Genomic DNA, 24,898 nt, shown 5'->3' on the forward strand with positions numbered 1-24,898 from the left:
TCTCTGACGAGACTCAGCTGGCAGATATTTTTCTAACAAGTGTTCATCCCAGATGCTGCTAGTATTTAAATATGGTGTGCCAAGATTTAGATAGAAATACAAAGTCAGTGATATTTTAAAACTTAAAAGTCTAAAATAATCTCACAGGAAAAAAAAAACAGTCGTTCTCCATATGGGAAAGTGCCTTGAATTTTGTAAAGTTAAAATAGATTTTCAATATTTACATGTCAAAATAGGGACTATATATATTTTTACTTATTGTGATCAAATTATTGTGAGCATCAGTGCTAACTACCTATATGTGATGTGTGCATCTTCATAATGTCCCACTCACACTTTTTGCTGAAGCCCAATTGATAATTTCTTGCATGTGAAATTTTGTAAAGCATTTGCTACTGTGGGAAGTCTTGAGGGCCTAAGGCAGCAGCAAATCTATTCTGTTTTCTCAGATACCTACTAACTAAACCAATTTGAGACTTAAAAGAAATTATATTCCCACTTCTAGTACTTTTCCTACACTTTGATTTCAAACTAAAGAGTCAAAGAGATTTCACTTTCTTTTTATGCATAATTTATTACTTGATATCTCTCCAATAAAATTCCTGGGTGGATGGTCACAACCCACTTCATGTCTGTATGGTTTACTCTTACAGTAAACAGAGAAATAAAACCAAGGGAATTAAAATGAATGTTTTGGTTTCATTACATTGTTCAGTGTTGTGCAGTGAATTATTTAGTGTTTTAATAATGAACAATATCCCTAATTACTTAAATGTGTTCAATTTAAAGAAAATATTAATATATTTATGTGTCAAAGTCAGAAATAGTAGAGCACCTAGAGGGATAGTTAAAACAAAACAAAACAAAATAAATTATAATATTATTTTTAAAAGAATTAAGCAGATTTAAATCTTTTCCAAAATACCTTTTCCATAGGCAGCAATTAATAGAAACAAAGTGTACCAGCACACAGTTAAACTGGCTTTTATCTTCACTTGAGACTAGTTCTAATTGATCACTGTGCTATTGTATGATTTGATTGTGCTGACAGTTACATGCCACTGTTCCCATAATAACAATTTTTCTTCTTTGTTCAAATGAATTTCCTAATTACACGTGTGATGGGATGTTTTAATTCTTTTCCCTTTTCAAATCCACCTTCCTGTTGCAATGCATGATGGGCAGGCTCAATATTGTGCATGACACCCGCTACAAGTGTTGGTAGGTGCCAGCTTTGTTTCTTGATTATCTTAAACCTATGGTGCACCTCACAGCCCCTCAAAATCCACTGCTAAGTTTAACTTTTATCTATTGGGCAAGTCCATTTCCCTTTTACTAACACCTGTCAATTAAATGCCATTTTCTATTTAATTGACATGGACTCACATAAATGTTTTCTTTACACACAATAGTTTCCTTTAGTCACCTTTGGTGGATTTTGATTGGACTATGAGTTCTGGTGTGTAAAACAAAAATCTATATTATAAAAGTAATAAACTGTATTTTCATAATAGTAAATGATAAAAATACTTTTTACTCAGACAGATAACTGTATAAATCAAGTAAATATCTTTATTTTTATTTAGATTTTGAATGTTTATGAACACTATATAAAATTCTTGTTTTTGACTTAGCAAATTAAGCCTGTTTGTGTCAGTTTTCTTGATTTGATGGTAACAAGCTTTTTTTCCCCTTTTTTTTTCTCTTTCATCCCCCTCCTCTTCTCTCCTTGGAATGTTGTCCTGCTTTGCGCTGTGATTGCATGTCACTCACTGGTGATGATGTCCTGTCACATGGCTTATTGCTATGATAAATACCATGCCCAATGATCTCTTCCATGTTGCCATGGTTTCCATATTGCTACACTCTTCTGTATGTTTGCTTATATGATTTTCCCTCCGAAAGTTCCCATGGTGCACGGTGCTACGCCAGCCACTGTGTCCGCAGCAACAACATCTGCCACAAGTGTTCCCTTCGCTGCAACAGCCACAGCCAACCAGGTTTGCTAATTTACAGCTTTGTTTCTTAAAAAAACAACTCTAATAGGGCTCAGTCCAACAGCCTCTATGCACATGGATTTCCCATTGAGGTCAGTGGGAGTTGTGTGTCTATGAGGGCTGTAGAGGGTGCTGTAATGAGCATGGGGTTTCAAAGATACCTCTTGTTGGCCTACACATTCTTTCTATGATGAGCAGCAGAATGCTTTTATGCCATTTATAAATGCTCCAAGGTTGTTGCGGCTCCATTTCTGAAGCTACTAAAATGATATTTACACAAGCAATTCTCGTTTGTCTCAGCCAATTGTGCAGGTATATTGATTAGTCAAAAATAGAGGCAATCTTAAAGTTTTTATTAAAAGTATTTGGTGTATACAGTTCCTTAAGATCTTACCTAAATTCTTCATAAAGAAGGAAAATACTGAAATGTATTGCATGTGCCACAAATGACCACTCTTGTAAATAAGAGTTTGCTGTCAAATTATAATTTGATTTCTTTGATAAGCACATGGCATATTCAAAAGTAATGAAGTTCATGTGCAAATTTCTAGGCTTTGATTCTCAAATCTGTGAAAGAAAAAAAAAATGCTAAGTGCTCTTAATTCTGTAATTATCCTGAATAAATATTGGATATTCATGAAGAAAAAAGAAAGTATGGTAAATGAGACTCCTTGTACATTCCCTGCAAGTTTACAGAGTAACAGTTATGCAGGATAACTTTAAATAAAAGTAAATTTTGTGTTACATAACAATGACTATTTAAAATAGAATATTATTTAAAATTTAAAAGTTGACATGTATTCCACCAGCATTTTCTGATTCTATTTAAAATATATACTTTAAAATACTGGTTGGAGTAAAATCTCATTTATATAAAGTTAGCTTGGGTTTTAAATATATAGATATGTTTGTTATGAAAGAAACATTCAGTTGGGTTGGTAGCATATAAAAATAGGTAACCAAATTTCAGATAACCCACTGACTACAGTTAAACGACGTTGAAGGAGTGTCCAGAGAGCCAGTATCAGATGTGATTCTACATTTTGATGAACTTTCAGATATTCAAATACCCATTAAAAACTTTTCAAAGTATACTGCCAAGAGGGATTTATTTGAAAGCTTTAGATGAACTTTAAACATTTCTTGGCAAAGAATAATTAGTTTTCCAGAAGCTTGCCAAATTAACCCTGAATATATACTAACACATCAAACTCATTTACAAGAATGCTAGTTGGTGTATATGTGGCATGCTAGTAAATGATCTTTGAGAGAAATATCTCAGTAGATTCAATCCAATTCATTTATGGTGAAGATCAGTAGTATTGAACTCTCTTGTTTGTATCATATGTGACTATAGAATTGCTGGTGTAAGCAGAACTATAGCAAAGCAAATTTCAACATGCCCTTGGCCACCTGGGTTGTAGGGGACACTTTACTTTTTGCATTGTGCTGTGACCATTTCATGCATAATCTTGGGTCTTCATACTACTTTACAACCAAAGGGAAAAAAAAAGGACTGGATATATATATACACACATATATTATATCTACATATACATCTATATGTATATGCCTACAGTACATTAGCAATGCTGGAAATAGCTGATGCCACAACATGCAGCCTGCATGCATGCAGAAGTTTTAGCTGGCCCTTCATCTGCATCGATTGGTGTTGAAGGTCCTTGGTATGTTTCGACAGCCCCATCCTTGATGCTTCTACACTGTTGGGTGCAACATCCTGTCCTGCTGCAGCAGGAAAAATGGTATGAGAAGCTTCATTATGCTTGGAGCACATTTTCGTGCCATTTGCCAATGCCATAAAATTGTGTAAAAAATGTCAGCTGAGAAATGGAAATAAAATAGGGACATATTAATATACACTCCAGACTGTGGGTTGTAGTGTGTTGAATTAGTCTAGGATGTCTACATTAAAAGAACAATAAAATGTCTTCATGTATGTGACTTCATTATTCTCCCATCAACCTTGTAGAAAGTGGATTAGTACCATTTCGTAGAGGAAACGTAATCATAGAGTAATTAGTTGCTTTGCTGAAGTTCACGCTACCAGGAAACGAATCACTAGCAACAGAACAAGTTCCTGCAGCCTGTGATGGTCGCCATCTTTTGGGCCGCTGCTCCCATTCTAGCAGCATTAATTTTGGATTAGAGGAGAATCAAGTTGCAAATATACAGTTCTTGGCTTTGGGGACTGTTGACATAAGTAATCTCTAAATCAAGTCTCTTACTAAATTTTCTCTCAAGTTTTCTAGTTATGTTGCCTATTTAAAATACAATAAGGTGTGCAATCTGGATTCAGAAATATGTTCTGAAGTCAGGCTATGCCCTTATCTAGTTCTTTTGAATTATTCCCTATACTTCTTACCTCGTATTTTTAATCTGGAAAAAAGTTAGACACTCTAATTTGAATGAAAATGGTGGAAATTTGGTTGCCCAAAAGTAAACAAGATGTTTCTTATTCTGATTTCTGTATTATTAAAGTAACTGAAGCCACAGGGGTGTGTGCGTGTGTGTGTAGGCCAACAAAAAGGGCTTCTTTCAATTATTGCTCTGCATGAATTTTTGGTAGTTTTACTTCTCTTAATTCCTATAAACTGGTAACATTTATATAATAGTATTTAACACAAATATTTTTAAAAATGAGTTGCTATTTTGGCGTTTAAGTTCCTATTAACTGATGGTTATGTTGACCAGATAAGGACTATCACCTCACAGCTGTTTCTCACTCTTCTTGAAATATTTATTAAGATGTTTTCATCTCTTGGTTGTTGGCTTGCTTGCATGAATCATTCATTAAATAATTTTTTATTTGTTAGATACCCATAATATCTGCCGAACATCTGACTAGCCACAAGTATGTTACCCAGATGTAGAGTTGCCGTCACTAAACAGTAAGTTCCTTATGTAATATACGTATCTGTCTGTGGTAATTTCTTTAAGATAGCAGTTGTGTAGTATACTTAGATTTCATAAAACCTGAGAGAGAATCTTGCAGACTTCACATTTTTATCTTATACGGGTTATGCAGAATTATATACAAATACATCACAAAACACAAATACTGAAGGATAGTAAATTCTGTTTTTTATTTCATAGTAGAGGCAAGCTTGAAGAAAAATATGACTTAAAAGTGAAGACAAGGCATTGGTTAGGGATTGGAAAATATTTTTAAAGAGCCAAATGGTAAATACTTTTGGCAATGTGGACCATATAGTTTTTGTGGTATCTGGTCATTTCTGTCACTGTAACATAGAAGCTGCCAGACATAGTAAAAGCAGTGGTGATTCTATGGCACATACGTTGTTTTTCTTTTAAGACAAAAGATGTTAATGTATGAGTTGTTTTTTCTAAACCACAACCTCAGTGTTCAGGCTTAATTGCACTGTTGGCACTTTGAGATGAAGTAGACTTCGGGTTGCGGTTTGGGCGCTTGTCTCTATAAGGTTGACTATCACTGATATAAAAGAATGGATATGGCTATGTTCCTATGAGGTGTTTTTGCAAAACAGATTAAGCTGGATTCGGCCCACAATCAGTAGTTCAGCTGACTGCTATGATCGTGCTTAATTTGACTCTTGCTGTTGTTTCACTAAATCTTAAATAAGAACATGAACTTCGCTCATCCTGTGCGTTACCACTAGCAGAGTCATTACATTGCAGTAGTTGTGACTTTCCCTATTTACATACATGTGCACACAGAGGTATATGTGAATACCTATAACTACATGCCAGTTGGATAGTTAAGTACTTCAAAATACTTCTCTTAGAAGGTCGTATGATTCTGAAAACATTGTCATTGCTCAACAATGCTTTGAAAACCACTTAGAAATATTGTCTTAAATACGTTGAAAGGCACCTTTTTGTCATTCTTAAAAAATATGTTTTACTTGATATACGTTCATTTTTAAGTTACAACCTGTGCTCAGAAGCATGATAGGTACTTATTTTTATATTTAGAAAGAACTACAACATTTAAAATTGAATCTGGTAAGTAAAATGGATGTTCATTCCATTGTTACTTCCTTTCTTTCATTTATTTGGTCATCAACATTACAAGGAAGGTTCTGGTGTTACTTTGAGTTAGTTACAGGTGGAGATAAAGAGTAATCTCAGGATAATTGATTAAAATAAGAGATCTGGAACAAACATGAGGGAGCAATTCTTCCCAACAAAATCAAAAAAGAAAATGTGGACAATGAATGTGTACGAGGGGAATGGAGGAATGAGGACTTTAGAGGAAGGGTAGAGTGCCACGTCGGGATTCATGGTGGCGGAAAACCAGTTAGAGAGCCTGCTGATGAGGACAGAGCCCATTGCTGGAGAGAAAGGTAGAATGTGAGAGCCATTTAAAGGAAATTGGAGTGGATTTGAGGAACACTAGTAAAGATGTGCTGAGATCATGAATCAAATTGTTGAAATTGATTTTTATTTAATGGGCTCTCAGAGCAGTTCTGATAAATAGGCTCATGATCATGAGCAGTAGTACATTGTTTTTAGTTTGTGAATTAAGGAGAAGAGTAACTCCTCATTTGACTTGTTAAGAAATCTGTTTCCAGCTTTTATAGTCTTTAGATATGTTTTGTGTGTATATATGCAACTATGTTCAATTTCTTAGCAATAATTCAGTTTGAAAAATATGATACCACGTAACCATAAGCCCATTAGTATATAGTAAATCAGTTGACTTGTTTTTATGGAACTTTAGGATCCTGATGTTCTGTTTACTTGAAAAATGTTTGTTTTCCTTTGAAGTTTACAGTATTTAAATTGGTTAAGTCAGTAAAATGGTGATTTCTCTCAAAATTATACTCTAAAGCATACTTTTAATTTTTAAAAATTCCCTGACGAGACTAAATTTCATGTAAAAACCGAAACTCCTTTCAGATACACTGTAGTATGCATTAAAGCTTAATTCATTAGGAATTGTTCCTTAATTCATAAGTAAGGATTTTAATTTTTCTTGGCATTAGAGGAAGAAAAACTGTAAGCTATGAAATATCTAACAAACTCAAAGTATAATATTTCCATGGATTTTGATTTTGTAAGCCAAATTCTAAAAACATTAAATTTTACAAAGAAGTAAATATGTTTAAATTCTGCTCCACAAGAATAGCATTTAAAAAAAAGAACTCTACTAAATTATGCCCCTTGATTCTGCAACTGTATTTAGCTTCGTTCTAGCAAGTTTTTGAGAGGATCTATAATTGTATTAAACTGCATGTCACTGAATTCACTAATACCCATTTACCTTGTATTTGCACCTCTGAAGTGGTTTTTGTTTTTACATGAAATACAACATATGTGTAAACATACTTTAAGAAATAAAGTATTTCATATTAAATGTTTTATAAACTGCATTTAGTAATTTCTAGTTTAACGCAAATTATTTCTTTTTTCCTTGTAGATCATACTAAAGAGGAAAGGACAGTGTGCTTGGTTAGAGGAAAGGACGAGGTCATTAGCCATATTGTATATACCTTCAAGCAACACACACAAAAATCCCTCAGCCACAAGACATCCACATATTGCATGTTAAACAGAAGAAAAGACAACATGGAAATCCACTGCACACTTTTGCCTATACACTTTGTACATTTAATTGATATTCGTGCTGAGGTGATATTCCTGTCTAAAAGAACAACATTGTCTTTCTTTTCTAGCACAGAGTTATGCATTAAAATATGCATACCTAATTAGTTTCCTATATATTCATGCCATCTTGAAAAGACAGACTATGGTGTAACCATGATTCTATTATGTATTGGTACGTCTGTAGACCAAGATATAATTTTTTAAAAATAAGTTTATTTCTTTCAAGGTTTACAAATAACAAAGGTGCACCTTGTATTTAAAATTGCCATTATAGATGAGAGCGTGCATGCACAGTCATTTTTGTTTAAGAGTAATATTTTTAATGTAATAGATTGTAAGACGTGGTGAGGGAGGGATCTGACAGAGATGAATGTGCCAAGCAAAACCACAACTGTGTATATTTTAAAGCACATCATGGCTTTAAGTACCATGTTGTCAAGGATTCTCATGAAGTGCCATAGACTGTACATCGAATTAGAGTATTATTTCTTCAGTGTTATTGTTTTCAGAGCCACATTCTGTTGCTTATTTGCTAGTACTAATCAATCGAAGGGCACCATTCTTTTTTCTTTTTTTTTTTTTTGGAAACCAAAGCTGTCTCAGAAATGGCTAATTTAACTACAGTAACAATAGACAGCACAACACAAACTCTCAATACAGATAAACTCACACATACTGGAGATATATATAATAGATAAATATATAAAATTATTTTAATGCATTGTAGTGTAATATTTATGCATACTATACTGTATAACATGTTATTCAAAAGGGATATGCCATTTCTGAGACACGATAACACAAAATGTTTGAGGAAATTATTTTGCTTCTATTTATAGCCTCTGTCAAAAGTCAAAAGACTATAAATACTTTGCAAAAAATGGTTTCACGTTTGCTTCATCAAAGTCACATTCAAAATGGTGACTCTAAACAAAGAAGAAAGCAGCACTATCATCAGATGCATGATAAACCAAAATATGAAAATGGCAAATGTTTAATTAACCTAGTAATCGGGTGGGTAAAGTACATGGGTGAATTTTATATGTGATTTTGTTTTGTTTTGTTCAGATTAACTGCTTATAGCCTTAGAAAGCCTTTTACAAAATTAAAAAAAAAAAATAGATGTGCATTCAGTTTTTAAGAATGGATTCATCCAAAGGAATTCCTTTTTTTTTTTTTCTTTTTTGTGGTTTGGATGTTGCAGCTAGTAAAGGATATTTTTGCTCTGTTCAGCAGTTCTAAAAACTGCTGAAGTAGGGGCCAGGTCACTGGTAGTTATAGTATGGAATGGGAGAAGTGAAAGTTCAGTTATAGAACTTTCCATACTTCCAAGTTTACTGCAAGTTTTTATGCTTGAGAGAGATGCTTTCTAATATAAGACTGATGTGTTGATTTTACTGATTGTACTGTACATCTATTAAAGCCTTAGATTATTACATTACGGGTTGGAACCCATACCAATGTAATTTCAATCGTGTTAAGAGAGTAATGGTGACTTCACATGTTATTGTAGTTAGTTACATTATAGAATATTACTTATTTTTCTTGTTAAAATGTAGTTTTTCATTTCCTACATTTATTAGATTTTCATTTTCTATTAACAATTGAATACCATTTCAGTTTATAGACTATTGTTTTATTAGATTTTACTGATGAATTTTTCAAAATACAAAAAAAATTAAAGTAGTTTTTCCTTCATAACATACTCAGTTTTGAATTACATGTAGTGTCATATGGATATTCGTATTATTGTTAACTAAATGATTTATATTTTACTGATTTAATATTACAGTGTAAGAATGTCAGTCATTGTTAGTTCTTGTCTAGTTTTCATTAAAAGAACAAAGATCTTTTATATGGATATCTTATAAATATATAATCATTGCTAAGTAAGAAGTTAAGTTGTTGCTATCGCAACAATCCTGGCAGACAATTGAGTAATATTTTGATGATTTATTTTGTTTGTAATTAGTTATTATAAGAAGATCTAGATCCTAGATATTAGAATAAAATTTATTTTCTACTGTATCCATTTCAAATGTTAAAGTATTGTTTAATATTTTTGAAATCCCTGAATATCAGGCCTTGTTATAAATAAGCTGCATAATCAATAAATAGAACAAGGGACTTTTTGTTGATAATCCAAATACTCAAAGTTTACGTAATGAGAATTATAGTGTGTGTGCAAACTCTTGAGGGTTGATTATGCTGCAATTTAGCATGTTGGAACGTCTAGAGGGAAGGTTGACTTTTTGCACTTCTGTATATAGTCAAAAGAGAGAAACCTGTATAATAGTAAGATCTTATTTTGAATAAAAACGTCTATAATTACAAGGAGTTTTGTTAAGGCTAATAAAATGACAGACTGAGCAAAATTGCTTGCAAAAGTGGCACAGAGTTAGCACTCCATACCCCTTCAAACATGTTGCTTTGCTTTTTGTGGACAGCTTGTAGTTTGCCAGGATATTTTCAGCTGGAAAGATAATGTCATCCTTCCAAGATCTCATGACTGACAAAAACTCCATTGGGCCAAATCTGCCTGAAGATCATTACCAAAAATAGCAGGTACTTCGACCATTAAGGTGAAATCATGGATCAAATATTCCTTACATTTTTCAAAACTACTGCATGTTTAAAACTTCAAAAAGAAAAAAGAGAGGAAGAACTATACTAAGGACATATATTATTCAAATCAGTTTCTGCCAATTTCAGTGGTTTATTGTTCACAAAAAGAAATCTTCAAAACGAGTATTGACTTTCACAAAATTAAACCATAAACAGGCAAACCAAACAGCACACCGTAGCTATAGTTGTTATGTGATTGTTTTTTAATTGCTGTAGGATCCTGTTCTTTCAGCAGGTGAAAAAATAAGACACAGTTCAAATTTCACGTTTTAATTTACAATGCAGAAGCACTCAAAAAGGCAAAGTGTGATAATGGGCACTTGTTTAGCGAATTAGTCTATCCAGCCTTCACTCCAGCTGGTTAATAATGTTGCACTTATCAGCAACCCTACCACTTTCATCTGCTGAAAGGACAAATGTGCTTGATTTTACTATTATGTAATCACAACTTACTTTCTGCTTGTAGTTGCTTAAAATTATGTATTTTGTCTTGGGCTCCAATTTGTTTTATGCTTATTTTATTATTACTGCAGTAGTTGACTTTGCTGTATGGAAAAATAAAGTGAAATTGCCCTAATAAAACTTCTCTTTCTTAAGTATATTTGTGTATCTGAGATTGAATAGCGAAGTGTTTTTGTGTATTTCATGCAGCCATGCATATACATCTTTAGGAACGTCTGCTGTGCCATTTCATTATATGGTGTTAATGGATTGGAAAGGAGGCATTTACTTCTTTCTCACTAGTTATCTTTTGGATACCGAGGATCTGAATCATATACATTGCCGTTCTATGCCCAGTGTCTTCTAAAAATTGACCCTTTTCTGATACTCCAGGGCTGACTGGAATTTAAAGGGGAAAGCTATAACAGTAACAACCAAAAAAAAAAAAAAAAAATCCATCAATTCTAGATCACTGTCTTTTAAGAAATGCTATTTCCTTGAGTGATCAAGTTGACTGGCACTGGAAATAAGCCAATCTAAGAAAGTGTTTCAGTAATGAAATACATATGCCACGCCATTCAGAAGGATGGAAGTGTTTATGCATATACCCAGCTGAGCCAAGCCAGGCTGTAACTCCTGAGCGTGAGTGCGTGTGTGCTTGCATTATATACAGATTCCCCACAATGAGTGTAATCACTGTGTACTGCAAATGTATTAATAAAACATTTTTAAATATTTTGTTTAAACTAAGGTCTCAGTATCTCTCATGGGATTTTCATGCTGCAATATGTATAGATAGCCAGTGAAGGCAGAAGTTCCATTATGCAGAAAATTTGTATATTTGATCATTTAGTTCTAAGGTACACTTAGCCACTTGGTATTTAGTCAAAAGCTACAAATTCTTTTAAAGTCATCCCTCTTTTTTCCCCCTGAAACTTAATGCAAGCATCAGAAGTGCATTATTTATAATTGATACAGTTTATGATTAGCACAGTTCTATTTCTGGTGAGTCTTATGGGAGATTTTAGTTGTTCTCCTCAAGTGAAACTATTCTAGATGCTGTTTATGGGAAAGAAAATGGCAGGCCTACAGATGATTCTGTAAAGCTAAGGGCCATGACTTTTTGAGGACATAAAGACATTGGCTCTCCAGTTAGTGATAGTATCTTGGATGTCTTCTAATTGAACAAACTATAACAAAAAGCGATTATAACTTTTCAGTGCTCTGAGTGAAACTGTATTTTATTAACATAAGAGCAGTTGAATGCATCTGAAAATGGTGGGTAAGATTCTTTTTTCTCCAAACAATATTTATTATTCAGAAGCTAGTACTGCTCTGGAGCTCACTAGGGATGAGGATGATCACATGATTCTCTTAGAAGTCACTTTCTTCTTTCTCACTTATGGGAACAAAATCATTCGCTAGAACTACTGCTTTATACTAGACACTAGGGCAATAATGGCGAACCTTCTAGAGCTTTCAGTGATACAGACAACTGTTTTACATGTGCCATAGGTTTGCCACTGCTGACCTAGGACATAACCTGTTTTATTGTTTTTTTTTTTGTTTTTTTTTGTTTTTTGTTTTTCTCCGGTACCGGGAACCGAACTCACGACCTTGCGCTTGCCAGGCAGGCGCTTTTGCCACTGAGCTAAATCCCCAGCCCCCATAACCTGTTTTAAATGTTCAAAATGGATTGTGTTGACAACGTGAACCAAAACAGTGAAATTGAGACTTTTAAAAGTGCAAAGATTTGCTCTGAACTCTCCTGATCTAAGACGATATGGTGATGCCTTATTGAAGTGACTTGAATGTGGCCATGTGCTGTTGCCATCCTTAGCCTGATCTCTGACACCGTCCTTTGTAGTACGGTCAGCCCCACCACCCCTGGAAAGGCTTTGGCACCTACAGTAGTTGGGGTGAGTAGTAAACCTGGAAATATCCCAGAATGTTGTTGGCCAAGGCCACGCAGGGCCATGGCTTCCCCCTTAAAATTTCCCAGGAGGTGGATTCCCAGTTCTCTGGACAGCAGGACAGCATGCTGGTGCGTGCTAGGGTGACTTTGACCTGGGGCTCGTGACTCTCCCAGTTCTGCTGTGGGACCTCCTCTGCGGTGTCTGCACTTGTGCTGTTCACCTGCATCCCGTCCTGCTCGCCCCAGTGGTGGCTAGGGACCCAGGGGGAGGCTCTACCGCTTGTTACCTTCTGCTGCTTCTCAGGAATCTGGCTCCCTCTCTGTTCAGGATATCTAAGCACCTTTTGTTGCACGAGCTTTTTCTTTGTTTATGTTGCTTTTCTTTTACTAATTAAATGTTAGGAAATGGAAAAACGGCCCATATCTTTCATTTCTGGAAAAAGTAGCAGTGGCCAGGTAGAACCCAGAAAAATAAAGTCTGTTGCCGTTAGCCACCTGTTAGGATTTTCTGAAATAATTTACTGAATCAAGTGTGCTAGTTTTTTTTCCCCCTCCTTGTTGAGTTTTGTAAAGACAAAACTTACAATTTCCTTTTTAACAGACAAAAAATAAACGTGAAACTTTATTCATAGTGGTTGGGACCACTGGACTATGTAAATTTTAACTGCCACTCTCAGTCATATTTTCCCCTTTGTAGACACGTGGAATGGTGCACATTTGATCTTTAAACTTAGAAATGTTTAGCAATGGGTTAAACTGCAACTTTGGGTTGGGCTTTGTGATCTGCTGACATGAACAGAATTTCATGTGAGGGAAATTCAAATTATTGCATCTGCTACCTGTGCAGGATCATGAGTACATCTCTGTGGAAATTAAAAAAAAAAAAAAAAAAAGCAGCCCCGCCTCTACTGGAAGTCCCCATATTTACGTAACCTCGGGCTCCAGGGCCAGACTTACTAAATCTGTTCTGGCAATAGATACACAGGTTCCACAAGGGACTGAATGTGGAGTTGTACCCTCAAATTATAACCGAAAGGCAGATTATTTGGACTAGGACAGCTGTGACCAAGATTGCCTTTGCAGAAAGGAGGTGTCCTCAGAAGGCAGACCACAGCTATAATGGATTTAAAAATAAGCAGTCAGAGTGGCTCTCAAAGTCTGGAAATGGGTGAGCTGTCTGCAGAAGTACATTCATACTTGAATTTAAGTTTAGAGCAATAAAGTAATGAACTAAAATTTAGTCAAGCTGATCTCCAGTGTTCACTTAGACTGACAGATAGTACATTCAGCGGGAGGAAATTAGAGAGTGAGAGAGTGGCAAAGCTAAGCAGAAACACTTGTGAGATCCCACAGTGGAGCATACGGGCATACTAAGGTGGAACAGAGATGTGGGACCAGAAGCCCACAGCAGAGGCTGAATAAAAGCGGCCTCAGTATTTGACACCTAATGGTAAAAACCAGGACATTGCCAAGGGGCTTTGGTAATAGGAGAGATCTCTCGTTTCCCCTGCTTTGCTTTACTATCAGATCTTTTCTCAAGTCCACCTAATTTCCAGACAGGGGCTTGTGTGGTCTCTGAAGAGAAGCGTACATACTAACGTGGGTGATGGAATAGTGAAGGCAGAGAGAAAGGCTGACTTCCACACCCTTGTGGGTGGGGAGGATGGTAACTGCCACATATGTAGGAACAGAAACTGCGCAGGGGAAACTTCCTAATTATCTTTGAGTGCCCTAAGAATTTTTTACACTCATAAAAATGCAAAGCTTCTAAAGCATTGGGCAGACGTTCCCTCAGTTAAGGTCAAAAGGTCTGCAATCAGAACACCTGGATTCATGTCTGTGTCTTAGCATGTGGACTTTGACAAAGCCGTTTCAACTTTAATAAAACAGGGGGCTGGGGATTTAGCTCAGCGGCAAAAGCGCCTTCCTGGCAAGCGCAAGGTCGTGAGTTCGGTTCCCGGTACCAGAGAAAAACAAAAAAACAAACAAACAAAAAAAAATAAAATAAAACAGGAAAGGAATACGTGTCTTCCAGGGTTGTGATTGTCAGAGTTTGTTGCAGATTGGAATTATTTCAGTGATCTTTGAGAAGTATTAATACTTGTTTCCCATTTCCAGCCGTTCTGATTTAACGCTCCATGGAAGAAACTACTTGGTTAATACATACTGAAGTGTTACAGATACGCCTGACATAGAGCTAGCAATTAATAATGTTTATTATGATGGCTATTTTGGTTATTTTACCAGTCACCCCCCTGAATTTTAAACTTTTTATCCTAGTTCTAGCATTCCATATCCCTTTCAAAGCAGCTGGATACACACTATCCGTTTATGCTCTCTGCACTTCTTTTTCTGTTCAGTAGTACTGAAGCTTTAACTTCCTGTAATTCACCACAACAGGTCCTGCTCATTGCTTCCCTTCTGGCGAGTATTTTAAAAATAGAATCCAGTAAGTTTTTATTCTGAAAAACTCTTTTGTATGCATAGTTCCTCTTCTAGCTTGATATGGCCACAGACCATACCTAACTCATGTCAAATTGAAATTAGCCATTTAGACACACCTGAACTTAACTCTTTGAATCGCCTTTTATGTTTTTATTCCGTACTGAAGATAAAATGATAGAAAGGATGCATTATCATAAAAATCATGCCATTATATATTTGTTAGAAGTTCTAATAATATCTGAGGGTCACTAACATTTCCATGTCATATTTTACCATATGCTGCTTTTATGTGTTTAAATTGACACTGACTCAGCTCAGCAAACATATACTAAGAATCTAGCAATATGCCAAGCTCTGAGATCTAAAGATAAATGATAAAGAACCTTAAAATGACTAAGATACATAAAATGTCGAATTTCCTTTGATTTTGCACTTAACTTTTTCCCATCTCCCACAATAGTCTGTTACTCTACTACATACTAGTTAAGAAGCAGATTAAGTGAAAATTAGGTTCTCTTCTTCAATAAATTGATATGACCACCCTACTCATTGTCTAATTGGTTTTATCTTTAAAATGTAACCTGAATATTAAAACAATATATATGGATAGTACAATGCAAATAATTTCATCGTAGCTTTTAAAAATTTATTTTTAACTGATGTACAAAAACATAAAAATTATACATATTAATAGAGTGATTGTGATATTTTTATACATATATGCATTGTATATATTTAAATCAGAGTAAACATAGCTACCTCTTCACATAGTTACTTTTCTAGAAAACATTTAAGCTCCATCTAGCTTTTTGAAATACATAGTACATTACTATTATCTGCACTTACCCTACTATGCAGAAGCACCCTGGGATTTACTCCTAACTGTAGCATTTTTTGTAATAGCAGAAATAGGAATAGCCTATTTTTCAGTAATTAGAAGATGAAAAAAGTATTATATTCAGAGTGTTAGATATTTCCAAAACTGATTTGCATCCAAATGAGTGAGAAATTTAATGGTAAGATTCCAGGTAAATCTTTAATTTTCTAGATTTTCAAAAGACATTTTAGTAAACAACCATTGTTTTTTATTTAAATTCCTTCATATTTTATCCCTTTATTTTTCATTTTGCATTCACTGACATTATCTGCTAGTTCATTTTACCACTTAGGTGAGTCAGTTTGTCAAATTGAGACTATTAAATTATAATGTTTTTACAAAACATGCACTTTATCAATGTTAGTTGAAAAATTACATAAAATATCTGACTGAATCAGTAAAACATAAATGTTTTAAGGAAGAATAGCAAAATGCTATTAATAAAACCCTTCTTAATTTTAATCTTTAGTTTTAATCCTCTAAAATTTTAACTGGTTTTCATGTGATTAAATCATTCCATTTCCATTTTCTTGAAAGCACAGATTTCTATTTTAACATCGTCAGTCAAATCTATTTATTTAGGTGGTTATCCACACACAGTACCTCCTGCCCCTACGTACTCTGAGTAACTAAAATTAGTTAATATCTATCTATAATAATTGTAGGGAGAGAAGACAAGCACATGTGTAATACCTTAAGAAGGTTTGCTAGCAGGGTAACTATTAGCTCTGGGGTGAAAACAAGTAGCAATCCAAGAGGTGACATTTGAGCAGAGAGGTGAATGAACTAAAGCAGACATCGCATTATCTGGATGGCCGTACCCTTTCTGCTACATTTTTTGGTAAATGCTGACTCATACTTCGTGCCAAATTGAATGCCAGTACATCCAGGAGTATCCTTCTCCCTTCTGATGCAATATGAGTAACCGCAATTATTTCTCACTCCCTTTCCTCACAGTGTATTGCTTTTGTCGTATTCATTTCATTCTGTCTGGTACTCTAGTTTTGTTATTTATGATTTGGAATGCCTCTGAGGATAGGGGCTCACTCGCTTGTCTTACTCGTCTTTCTTAGTACCCAGTGCCTAAGTCATGCTTTATATGTAATAGGCCTAAGTTGATGGTTCGTTTCCTTAAGTTTGTAATTAACTCTGCCTCCTCGTTTTGATTGAAAATGCACATTAGGAACACTGTATGGTACTCTGCTTTTTAAGCAGTGGAAACAATGCAGCCCTGGAGTATCTAGACATATGGCCGAACTCACAGTGCCTTTGAAAAATCTGGGAATGAACTGATATTTCCCAACCCACCCCCACTGTATCTCCTTGACTGTTCCATCAAAGAGAACAATTTCAAATAGAACAATGGAATGTGTTTAATTAAAAGTACCCTCTTTTCTTCAGTAGAAAAATATGATTAACTCATTGTCCATGGAGAAAATACCAGAAGGAATATTCTGATATGTGTTGGAAGCGTTTATGAACATTTTCTTAAAAGGCATCTGTGGCAAAAGATAGAAAACACCTTCGTAATCTTTCTGTATTCTTTAAAATATTTCTGAGTCTAAACCTGAGAGTCTGTTGTCTTGCATGCAAATGTTCTTTCTTCCCATCTGCTAACCAGTTTTTATGTATGTATTTCTTTTCTTAGACAATTCAAGCCTGTGTTAATTAACATTAATAGCAGAGCACACGAGTAATATAAACCATGTACTTGGGAATGGTTATGAGAATTGCAATGGACATTGATTTGTACAGAAAATAGAGCTATAGCCTGAGTACTTTGTAACATTTATCGTGTTTTAATTGGTGAGTTTCTTTTCCTTCCTCCCTGTTCCCTTTATATTATCTCACAAGGCTGTAAGCTTTGATCATGATTTTAGGCTACCTTTTGATCATTATTTCAGCTCCCAACAGATTCCTTACTATGAAAGGTGTATTGAACAATTACTTTATTTAAAGGATTTATGTGGGTCTAGGGAACAACTCCATTGTTCTATAAACAGTTTTCCCATTTGTTCATGTCTAATTAGCAACTCCTGAATTGAAGACAAGTTTTTCAATCCTATAATTAATGATATTTAAATAGTTTAAGATACTTTGAAGAAAAATCACTTAAATTTATGTTTATTTTGTTTCCTTTTGTTCCTCTCTTTCACCCTTTCTCATCTTTTTTCCCTTTATGTGAGCATTTACCATCTGTATCATACACTCTCTAGACACTGAAGACAACAGATGAATCCAAATAAGTTTCTACACTTAAAGAATCCAAAGAATGGTCAATACAGAGTTGACAAAATGCAAGTTAATGACAGTCACACTGAACAACTTATGCAGACTGTTGAGGGAAGAAGAGAAAGGTCATTGATTTGGAAGAGAAATGGCAAACTGGCAGGCGAGAGGATAGATTTGTGGCTGGCTCCAACTTCGTTCCTCTCCTCCGCTTTGCAAGGTTATTTATTTAGTTTGCAACTCTCTAGAAGCATCATCATGCTGATAAATACATTGAAAGTGTATCTTTTCCAAACTTAAGTTGGTAAATCAAAAGGTAACAGTCACCCACATTTTGGTCCCATAAGCACCAGTGATACTGTTTTTGCCTTGAATTGATTGGATGGATTGACGTAATGCATGTATTTTTATAAGCTTTCTCATTTGCTATTATCTATCACATACGTGATTAAAATATTTTAAAATATTCATGCAGGAAAATTCCTAAAATACTTATCTCATTGCATTTCTTCAGAATTCAAAAAAAGACTAGTAATCCTATTTCAAATATGTACAGATAAGGATAGATTAATAAATTCGATCTCCAAAACTTTTGAACATAGTGTCAACATTTTCTGTATTTTCTCCTGAGTTTTACAATAAAGAATAAATTAGTTGTCGCTAAAAGATGTTCCTGTAGGCCTAGAATGACTAACATTTTAGACAACCACTGGTTTACTTCTGTCATTTCTCTGTAGTACAAAAATACTTGTCCTCTAATGATTGTAAAACACTTGAACAAACCCATTTTTTTAATTTTAAGAGTTCCTAAAGATAGTAAATTAATGGATTACAAGAGCCTAACACTTTCAAATAAAAATACCTATTGATTACACTGATCGAAGCATAAGTTAGCACTGGGATATGGAGAAGAAATGAATAAGGCAATGTTCCTTCACTGGTGGAGAGCGCAGTTCTGCAGGAGAGAAGGCATAAGGGCAGCGACACGCAAGACGGAGAAGTCCTGAGAAGTAAGGGTGGCTGGCAAGGTCCAGTACTAAAGTGAGCCTGAGGCAACATGGGTCATTCTGCAGGAAGTGGCAACCAGATCAGCCACTATATTTAGGCCAGGAAGTGGGAAGCTTTGATCACAAAAATGAGGCCACCTTAGCTCAGGCACAGAGAAGACACGTACAAAACTTAAGGCTTCCACACACGTTATCATTGTCACATAAAATGTAAGGCTGAGAGGCCCAAATGAAGAAGCTAAGAGACAGACTGAGGTAATATCAGCCAGTCGTCTTGAACCTCAGTCAAGAGCTTGCCGTTTCAGAGGGAGCTGTACAAATTTGAAACACTGGTTACCACTGGCAGAGGATTTGTGAAGGCAGAACTGGAGGCAATACAGCCGAATACTGGTTATGAGACATCATGATGGTGAATTAGGATGATAAGTTTCAAAACTGTATTATTTGTGAGTCTCCCAAGAAGTGGATGCCAAGACAATAAAATTTCAAGAGGTTTAATTGGGAAGGAGCCAGAGAAAGTGGGAAGAAGTGTCAAAACATCCTGTAGCTCAGACATCTGTGGAAGAGAGGGGAAGGAAAAACATAAGGTAGGAACAATTTCAAACCACAGCGCAATTCCAGGAATATTTCAGTGAAGCTAGCAGAGAGTACCCAAACCAAATGGCCAGATGAAGGACTTAGCATCTTGCTGTTGTGAGTCTGAGTTGGTGGGAGTAGCTAGCAGCTAAGAAGCAAGACTTTGGCATGCTTGTGGCCGTGAATCCAGGGAGGAAGCACTAGGACTATTAGTCAGCTGTGCTTCCTGCACAAATTGTAGATCTGAGAGATACATATTTATTGCAGCTACTGGGCCAGAGAGAAACACACAAGCTACAGAAGTACTGAGAAGAGGTGTGTAATTGGCTGCATGGAGAGGTGGAAGAGGGGAGCAAAAAGGTGGTTGTGAAGTTTCTGTGTGACAATGAACAGCAGCAAAGAATGAAAAACTCAGTATGAAAAAAGGAGAACTAATAATGTCAGTTTACAAAAAGATACACTCGTCTGTTAACGGGAAGGATTTATGCCAGGAAGTTAGGAGTTAATTTTGAAAACTAACAGTTTAAAATATACAGATTTTTGCCTGAACAATGAATCAAAATAGTTTCCTTAACGTTCAGCATTTTTCTTTTACTGTAAAGTTTTAGTAAATGAAAAATGAGTGTAGAAAAACTTTTGTATTAGATTATCCTTAAAATTTATATATAAGAAGAAAGTCCATGATTCTTCATTTTGACTACTCCCCAGATACCTAATTAGTGTCAGATGTAAGACCGCAGAACGGGATCTTCGGAGAAGGGGAAGAATAGTCTGAAGCATAGCCATTTGTCAAAATTTTCTCCTGTGTCTATGAAAGGTGAGGCATCAAAATTATTTAGGTTTTTTTATATTCCAGAGAGCACTTACCATATTATTTATAAAATATAATAAAAGTTAGGTAATCCTTCCTATGCAGACATACGTATTATAGTTTGCTTTAAAATATCACACACACACACACACAAATAAAATGTGACACACATTTGTTTGCACATGCGAAAGCTTATTTATATAAGCATTAGTTATTCTGAATCATAAATTTATGGCAATATTTATCACCAAAACTTTGTTTGCCAAACAATATTCTCAATAAAACAAATGCTAAATGCTCAGGACTGTTCAAGTTCACGTTCCTTTGGCTTTTGAGGTAGCCTTGTTTTGCTTGGCCGTTTCCTATCATCTTTTTCTCCTGTACATTTTGATTGGTTGGGTTCCATTTGCTTCAGTTCGGTTCGGTTCGGTGTGGTACAATTGCGGGAACTGCGGGCAGCATGAATTTCCAGCAGATGTCAGTGTTGCTGTTTGATGTCATGCAGAAAGTTCTCCAAATCTGGGGCCCTAGCCTGAGAATAAGAGTACTCACTGGTCCTCAATTCCTATAAAGTGTAAAGGCATTCTGAAGAACTGCACCATCTGGGGGAATGTTTTCTTTGGAAATATATTGGTTTAAGTTGAAAAGTAAGGCTTCAGTATTATTCCATCTGAGATTTAATTTGTTCTGGTTATGTATTAACTGCCTGAATTTATTTTTTCTACTGCTCCAAAAAGTATATTCATTATTCATTCATTCTCGTCATTTCTTCCCAGAATACTGTGTGTGTGTGTGTGTGTGTGTGTGTGTGTGTGTGTGTGTATGGTTTGGTTTAAAGAATTTCAATGTGTTTACCCCAGAAAAATTACATAATGCACTTAGTAATGAACAGGTATCAAAGAACTATCTACCTGCCTTAAAAAGTCTTTGATAAGTCCTCTGCCATAAAAAAACAAGTTGTAAAGATAAATTTTATGAGAAGTGGTGAATGAGGTACTTAATGTACTAAGAATGCACAAAGGAAATATACTACAGCATCTAGTTCACTGTATAGCACAGAGCACATAAAATGATAGATGTTGTTAGTAGTATTCATTAGTAACAAATAAGCACATAAAAAAGTTGGCATTGGTGGAGGTGTTCAGATTTTTATTGGAAACGTGAAGTGATCATATTTTTAATCACTAGGGTGACTATATCTGGTACTTGTACAGAATTTGCTCTAATCCTTAGGGTAGAGAACATATCAAAACAGACATCCAAAATATTTGTCTGTAGTATGTGTTCTGTTCTTTGGTTTGGGACCTTGTTCACATATTTTCTGTAAAGAACCAACTCAGGTTCAGGAGCACATCAAGAGATAGATCAGTTTAAGGAGCACAATGTGAAGAATCTTTTCTATCCAGCTCAAGCATTTAAGCCAATAAAATGAAGATTATGGATGATTCATCAATATTAATTCAGATTTCACTTGAAAAGACTGATCACGTAGCAGTCCTCTATTCCCTCTGGTCTTGTGGAGAACAGTGACTCTATTCCAAAGATGAAATGTATGAGAACCATCTCCTTAGCCCTTAAATTTATTCACTAGGTAGTTGCCCTCCTAGTAACAGGTAAATTACAGGACTTATGAAAGTTGGGCTGACTGTAAGGTTCGTTTTTATGTTTATTTCACTATAGTAATCTGATTCTGAAAATAAGAGGACACAAAGGGGAAGAACTCAAATTGTAAAAACTGAGTAAATATACCTTGTCTATTTTCAAGGCAAACAAAATGAAAATACTGACTGAGTTCAATCACTCACACAAAAAGAGAGACAAACCAGTCTCTCATCCAAGAAAGCTAAAGTTTATGGAACATTTTGTCCTTGAAGACAATGCACGGGGGACAGTAAGCTAGATAATTAAGGATTTTCCCAACACGCATTTTACAGTAGTGTTCCTACCTCATACATATTTGCATAAGTAAAATATCGCAGCAGGTTTTAAGCATTACTTTGAGCTCTTCCTTGCTTTGCTTCTAATTCTAATGACGCATACCGAGAGTAGTCTACCTGCCTTGCCTTTAATCTTCTTCTCTGCATATGGTCTCCTAGCTCCATGACCTCGAGATGAGTTAGCACCCACGTTCCTTCATTTTCCCTCACTTGTGAACTGGAGGCTAAGAGTAATGATTTTTGTGATTAGTGTATTACTTTTATAATTTTCTAAAAGGCACTCATCTTGCCTTTTTCTTTATTAGACTAAAGACATTAGCGTAACTGCTAAGTTTCATTGTATCTGGAAGGATGAAGTCAAGTCAAGGTGATGAGAAGCACTGATACTCAGCTCTGTGTCCCTTGGTTTAAAATTGGAAATATTCATTAATTATTAATCAACATATGTAACTTGTTTAGTAGATAAAATCATTCAGATAGAATATGAAATAACAGGAGCTAAATTATTAAGAGCATCCATTCCAAAAAACAGTTTTATATCTGTGGTGTAGAGTATGGGTTTCACTGTGATTTCCTGCCCTTGGCTCTGAGACGTGAGGTCAGTATTAGAATCCTAGGTTCTCTGAGCCTGACTGCAGACTTCCTCGTGTGCCCCGGGAGCCAAGATTCTCAGTAGTCTTTCTTACAGCTGAGCTTCCTTTCTATAAAAAACTCCCATCCCATTTGAAGACAAGAAAGAAGCCCAAATGCCAAAAACCCAGACACAAAGCCCACCTGATTCTAGTCACTCTGGGAAAAACTAATTGAATTTAGTGCCTGGGCAATGGAGCACTGCCTGTCTGCTCTGCAGAGGCATTCTTCTTCGATAGCCGTATCCTCACCCAGTCCCTGGTAAGGGTGGTTCTCTACATATCTGCCTCTCATTCTAGCTGAAAGAACCAACTGCGGGCTCCCTGGTATCCCTCTTTTGCATCCGTCTGTGTCCCCATTCTCTTGGCATTTAGTAAGTCTTGGTAATGCCTGCCCCGTTATGGTGCCCAGAGACTACTCCCTTAGACTTCTTGATTCTCATCTCATACCACTTGTTGGGAGAGTATCCACCAGAATCCCCACCCCCACACTGCCCAAGGGACTGCTAATTCACAGTTCTTCCTCAGCTCTGTTTTGACAATGATTTTTCTTTTTCTAGGGACGGTATAAAGCAGAAGCTTATTTATAAAGACACAGTGATTCATGAAGACTAATTAATGGAGAAAATATCATCATGGATCTATACTATTTTATTTTCAGCATAATATTTTGACTTTTTATTTAATACATATAAATGCATATTTGTAACTAAACTTTTTTCTCTAAAATTATCTCCTAATATTTTAGCAAATTTGAGCAAGGCAGATCCTCTTAATCTTGAATATTTTTGGTACTGGGTGGCCCTAGGGAGCTCCTTCATTATGCAAAATGTTGATTTGATCCCATGAGAGGTGGACAAGCTTTTTCTAAAACCACACCTCCTTATATCTGAGGAGGAAGGAAACCTGGAAGTTCACACTGGGTCTATCCAAATTACTTACAGTCAACTACGGCAAAGCTGTTGCAGGTGCATTTATCAGACTGGCCTCTGCAGTGGGAATCCTGCCAGGAAGGGGAGTGAGAAAGGACACAGCACAGTGCGAGGCTTCCACGGCTGTCACTCTTGGGCATGCTCAGCTGGGACACCATCACAAGTGGGGATCAGAAGTGAATAAACTGAACTCACGACTCCAAACTACACTCTACTTAGGAGTAATTTACTTCTGTCCAACATTTCCCTGGGGAAAGTGTGAGTGTGACTGTGAATGTATTTCTCAGTGGGATAAACAGAAATGATTCTGGCTTTGTTCTGAAACACATTTTGAGTGGGACAGAAAAGGTTAGACTAGAAGAGAAAAATTTGGATACTTTCTCTAAGAGCTCCACTGTATGAGTTTTATAGAAATGGTAAATTTTAGTGAAGCGATCTTTTGTGTTTGTAGTTTCACTTTCCAAGATGACTACCAGCATTTCTGAATCTCCTGAAGCTAAGACAAGCTTATGTGATGCTTCTTTATTTAGCATGAGGAAAAAAACAAGATCATCAAACCATCTGTGGGCATTTGTCGGAGAGCATCTATGTGTGTATGTTTGTGTACTTACTAAATTATTTATATTTATAATCTCGTGTAATCAAAGGCAGACAAATATGTTTGTCATTCATAAAAAAAACTTGCTTTTTAAAGTCCAAATTTACATAGGTATTTTTGCCTACCAAGAGGTATGGCAGGTTCTTATCCATAGTAATCCTTTATTGCTTGCTTCTTCTGAATTATCAAACTTTTAGAATAGCATACTACAAATGTAAACTTCTGAGTAAGGGGACATCTTTAAGTTCTTTTTCAATTTTGAAAAAAGG

At 35.6% G+C, this 24,898-nt stretch overlaps 1 protein-coding gene across 17 annotated transcripts in view; it reads left to right on the forward strand.

Annotated features, from left to right (window-relative positions):
• Mbnl1 (muscleblind-like splicing regulator 1) overlaps positions 1-10,831 on the forward strand; it is a 200,261-nt gene extending 189,430 nt beyond the window's left edge. For 10 of the 17 annotated variants that reach the window (XM_013518604.1, XM_013518605.1, XM_013518606.1 and 7 more), the window contains 4 exons: positions 1,186-1,221; positions 1,906-2,000; positions 4,832-4,906; positions 7,420-10,831. In XM_013518604.1, coding sequence (XP_013374058.1) covers positions 1,186-1,221; positions 1,906-2,000; positions 4,832-4,888 — 188 coding nt within the window. In that variant the 3' untranslated portion in view covers positions 4,889-4,906; positions 7,420-10,831. Of the gene's footprint in view, positions 1-1,185; positions 1,222-1,905; positions 2,001-3,576; positions 3,761-4,831; positions 4,907-7,419 lie in introns of those variants that run through there. The other 7 variants (XM_013518607.1, XM_005393043.2, XM_013518609.1 and 4 more) reach the window with 4 other exon arrangements.
• The last annotated feature ends 14,067 nt before the right edge of the window (positions 10,832-24,898 follow it).

This window comes from Chinchilla lanigera, unplaced genomic scaffold (genome assembly GCF_000276665.1).
Source record: "Chinchilla lanigera isolate Chin_1 unplaced genomic scaffold, ChiLan1.0 scaffold00047, whole genome shotgun sequence".
In the NCBI taxonomy this organism is placed as follows: Eukaryota; Metazoa; Chordata; class Mammalia; order Rodentia; family Chinchillidae; genus Chinchilla; species Chinchilla lanigera.